This window comes from Chaetomium globosum, genomic scaffold (genome assembly GCF_000143365.1).
Source record: "Chaetomium globosum CBS 148.51 scaffold_8 genomic scaffold, whole genome shotgun sequence".
Classification (NCBI taxonomy): domain Eukaryota; kingdom Fungi; phylum Ascomycota; class Sordariomycetes; order Sordariales; family Chaetomiaceae; genus Chaetomium; species Chaetomium globosum.
In genome coordinates, this window is record NT_165983.1 from 700,981 (window position 1) to 705,715 (window position 4,735).

At 59.0% G+C, this 4,735-nt stretch overlaps 2 protein-coding genes across 2 annotated transcripts in view; both read left to right on the forward strand.

Moving 5' to 3' along the window:
- CHGG_10943 (uncharacterized protein) overlaps window positions 1–451 on the forward strand; it is a gene marked incomplete at both ends in the record, with an annotated part of 1,524 nt that extends 1,073 nt beyond the window's left edge. Inside the window, one exon of the mRNA XM_001226209.1 lies at window positions 170–451. Coding sequence (XP_001226210.1) covers window positions 170–451 — 282 coding nt within the window. The remainder of the gene's footprint in view (window positions 1–169) is intronic.
- A 476-nt stretch (window positions 452–927) lies between these two features.
- CHGG_10944 (uncharacterized protein) lies at window positions 928–3,289 on the forward strand (the record flags this gene model as incomplete). The annotated part of the gene is made up of 3 exons (XM_001226210.1): window positions 928–1,997; window positions 2,071–2,589; window positions 2,659–3,289. 3 exons carry the CDS (start codon window positions 928–930, stop codon window positions 3,287–3,289), a joined length of 2,220 nt encoding a protein of 739 aa, XP_001226211.1.
- Between the last annotated feature and the right edge of the window lie 1,446 nt (window positions 3,290–4,735).

Consider the following 4,735-nt stretch of genomic DNA (forward strand, 5'->3'; position numbering starts at 1 on the left):
GGAGGTTGGGGGGGGTGCGGTCCCATCTTCCGTCGTTCCTCCGCGGGCCATAGGGGGGGGCAAAGTTGGCGGATGTGTTCCCCATCGCTGGGAGTGACAAGCGCAAACCTTCCTGTGAAGGCGCATGCGCAATGGGTATTGAGTTGGGCATGGGCATGGGGTGGCGGAGGGTGGTGGTGCGGGTGGTGCGGATGGTGGTGGTGCGGATGGGGAGGGTGGTGGTGGTGGTGTTAGTGGTGGTGGGGGTACGCCGCGGGCGGGTTCGGCTGCGGCGGCGAGGGGGATTCGGGAGAAGTTGAGTAAGAGTATGCTGCAGTCGCGCAAGACGCTGGAGCAGTGTCTGGCAATTTATACGGAGGATATGGACCGTGCGGAGACCCGCGAGGAGGTGGTAAAGTATGGGGGTTTGGCGGTGCAGTATGCGGGGGATTTGTTCAAGACGCTGGGTTGAGCGGCGAGGTGGTGTTGTTTTGTTCTGCTCTGGGCAGTTGAGGGTTGTTTTGTTTGGGGTGGGGGGTTCGACCCGGAAAGCTGGGGTGCGGGTTTGGAGACTCAGGTGGTCCTGTTGGGGCGGCAGCTCACCGTCTTGTGTGGTTCTTAGGAGGGTAATACGGAGTAGGTACCCGATGTATTGTGTATCGCGAGTCAGGCAGGAAGGTACCCCTGGTGACTTTTGCGTGTAAGATGTAGGGCCAGGGCAAATAAATGAAATTGAGAATCATGATATCCATTTCTGATGTTATGATTGCATGTCTTTCGAAGTTCCTATTGTTTTGACCCGAGTGCCAAGATCCTGACCTTCGGGATCGAGCGCCTTCCGAATCGGGCTCATTCGGTGGCAAGTGGGGCCGGCCATAACCGTCGTTCCTGCTCTTTCGTCTTTTTTCCAAGTTCAAACTGGAACACTCCATTTTCATCTTTCCTCCAATGGACACCAGATCTATCCGGACGCGCGTAGCCAACGCTTGTGATCTCTGCAAGTTGCGAAAGATCAAATGCAGTGGTGCACAACCATGCGCGTATTGTGTGAGGCGGCGACTGCCGGACGACTGCCGTTACACCGTTTCGCGACGCCGGCTGCGGCCCCGCTCTGATGACATCGCCGCTCAGGACCGGGAACGCCCTTCTCCCTCGGGGATAGCCCATTCTGTTTCGTCACGTCACACCCGCCATAACCGGAACCTGGATTTAGGCCCCTCATCTCACAGTCACCATTCTACACCGACTCCGACGCCGTCCCATTCCGCACCGCTTGGCGACGGCTCACCCCGCGCCTCGCTTGCACCCGTCGACCCGGCCCTGCATTCCGGCCCCGAAGAGCCATTGCCCCGGGACACCGTCTTTGCCACCCTCGAGGAGCACGAGGAGACCGAAGTCCCTCGCGAGGCCCGCCTTCTTTGTGACGCCCAGGGCAAGCTCATCTTCATCGGGGACTGCGCGCCACTGTCCTTCTTCCAAACCGTTCGGAGGCTTGTGACGACGCGTGTCGATGCCAACGCCTTCGCCCCCGAGACCAGTGGCTACTCGGCCCTCGAGAATGTTTATTCGCGCCCTGGAACGTCTAGCAGCTACGGCGGGGAGCCACCGCCAATAAAATCGCCTACGGGACCTACCGTGTCTGCTTACCTTGACGTGACGGCAGGACTCATCGACCTCTTCGACAACACCCGTCTTGCCGACGATATCGCCGCCTGGGCCGAACACACTCAGCCGCGTGACAACGCCGTCGATGTTCCCTCGGCGGTGAATTACCTGGTGCTCGCCATCGGCTGCCAAAAGTCAGACGAGCACACCGCCCAGCTGTACTTTGACTATGCCCGGAGCGTGGCCTTTGCCAGTCTCAGCGCCAATGTGGGGGTTGCCAGTGTCCAAGTGTTCATCCTCATCACAATCTACTCGCTCGGCGCATGCCAACTCAACGGCGCTTTCCTCTTCTTTGGCATTGCAGCCCGAGCGGCCTATTCTATCGGAATCCACCGGGCGGCTGTGAATGTTAGGTTCGACCCCGAGGTGCACCAGGCAGAGGGACTGCCTTTGGAAGAGCCTGAGAGTGGTGGATCTGTTCCTCAGCACATCCATGGGCCGCCCACCCGCTACGTCGGACGTTGATTGCACGGTGCCGTGCAGGGCACAGGACGACGCTGGCCACGAGAAATTTGACTTGCTCAACGCGTCCGCCCAGATCTTCTTGGTAATCGAGGCTATCGTGGTGGAGGTCTACTCGCGGCGCAAAATCTCGCCGCGGCTGACCGAGGGCATCTCGCGCGAGCTGCGGGATTGGTCAACCCGCTGGCTGCACCGTCTCAAGGATATCGTGGACGGGACGTCACCGGAGGACCGGCCAGGGATGGCCAACGGCGCCTGCCAGATTCTCTCCTCGTACTACTATGCCGTAATCCTCGTGTCACGGCCTTTCCTCATGGTGGAGCTGCACCGGAGGTTGTCAGAGGGTGTTGCCCTTGCCGGCGCCGGCCTCACCGGCAAGTCCAAGCTCGCCGATGCCTGCATCGACGCGGCCATTCTGATGGTCGAGCCCGTCCAGAACCTCATCCAGCGCGGCTCCATGACGCGGCGCGCCCCAGTCATCATGTAAGTCACTCCTCCTCCTCCCCACTCATCCAACCACTAACCCCCCTCTTCTTTTCCTCCCGTTATCAGCTCCTGGCTCTTCGCCTCATCCCTCGTCCTCGGCGTCGGCCTGCTCGGCGGCTTCGGCCGCATCATCGAGAAGCACTGCCGCGCGAGCATCGCCGCCCTCGAGTACTTTGCCCAGGCCGACGCCCACGCCCTGCAGTACTCGCTCATCGCCAAGTCCCTGCTCGCCACCGCCCTGCTGTACCTCGAGCGCAGGGAGATCCGCGAGCGCCGGCTGCGCGCCGAGAGCTCGGCCCAGCTGTTTGGCTTGCTCCCGAGGGGGTTGCGCGGTGGTGGTGGTAGTGATGGTGGTGGTGCGGGTAACGAGGATGTGGGGGGATGGCAAAGTGGTGATGGGGGTGCGCAGAAGGGAGGTGGGCGGTTAGGGGGGAAGGTTCGTCGCGAGGCGGGGGTGGGTGGGGATGGTGATGATGGGGAGGAGGAGAGGGAACCGCGGTTTAACTTTGACTTCTTTCTGGGCTTGAACGATACCCTCCCGACGACGCCGGGCTTTTCGTTGATGGGCGGGGCGCTGGATGCGGACGCCGAGGCGGAGCAGACCTTTGGCGCCCTCAATCTCTTTCCGTTGTTGGAGACGGATGGGCATATTGATTTGGCCAACTATTTTCTGAGTTTGTTCTTGTTTGGTTGCTAGGTTCATGTTAGTGGTAGGGATACCATGACTGTGTATGTTGTGGGAGGGATGCCATTGGGATGTTGTGGTGGAGATGCGAATGCCACTGACGTTGAGGTGGAGATGATGGTTATTAAGATAGTTGCTGAGCGGTGAAGAGGGTGCCCTGGCCGTCTAGCTTCTCGGCGCTTTGAGCGCGGAAGATCGACATTTGAGGGTCGCCAGCAAGATGGGTGATATTCAGCCAGGAGAATTAAAGATGCTCGGCGCTGCGTCATAGTTGGGCGTTTGTGGCTGCCAGAGCGGATTCCAGGGGTTAAAAAATGCCCAGCCGGGAGGCGATCGCCGGTGGAGAAGGCCGATCGGAGTTTCATCTCCATTGTGCGGGGGTTGAAGTGTATGTGCGAAGTACTGGACTGTGTCTGTGTAAAGGATTATACCGTGTCTCCGTAACACTTGAGTCGGGTCTTTGCCGAGTCCTTCAGACGAAGACTGACAACTCTCGACTTCCCGTGAGAAGTACCGATGGCGCACACCATGAGACAGATGTCGTGGGTCTCACTTGTCATGCAGGGCTCGAGTGACGCCTTGGCCGTTGGGTGGTTCGGTCGTGCAGACGGCGCTAACCACGCAATTTGAGGCAGTGCAAACTCAAACGGCAAACAATTCCCCTCACATTCAGACATCAACCTGGCATGGACTCCAATGGCAGGTTTCAAGTCAGGGTTGCACCCCAATGTCTTGTTCATCTTCGTTTCGGTAGCGAGGGGGCAATGGGGCCATCGACAATAGGTGGCTCGTCTCAGCTCGACTCGACCTGCGCTGGTGAGTGCGACGTTAGAAAAGGTGGGTGTAGCCGGCTTGGCGCTGAACGGTTTCCCCTGTTCCCTGTCCCCTGGGAAAAAAATGCATCATTTCCCCTTCGAGAAGCTGAGGGATGAGGGAGGAGGGGCGCTGCGCCACCACGTTGCGCCAATGTTTTACAGAGTTTCTCTTCGACCACTCCATCGAGGCCATCTCATTCGCTGGCGGTAGCAAGCGACCCTCCGAAACGTCGTTGGTGATTCAGCGCTGGACTGGCTTGAGATTGGTACAGAGTACGGGACTTCATCTTGCAATGGATGACGGGAAAACAACCACTGTGTACAGTGCCCTGTGAGAAAGGGGCCGAGACTGTCAGACTGTAACACTGTGATAGGGTTTCTTCGCGCGCGGGAGGAAAAGACGCCTTGGGACATGAATTTGGGGGCCAAAGGGGCTAAACCAGATCGGTTCTGCAAGACCTGCGTTGGCTCCACCATGACAGGATTCAATGGTCTGGCCAGGCACATTTTATGTTGCATTTTGCCATTCCAGGGACGTGGGGGGGAGGGAAAAGAAGATGTGCAGGGACTGTATCTCCGTGGCGCAAAGAAGTCCGTCACGGCTGTCCACCTCGTTACGGGAGGCAGGCGCAGCATGTGCTCC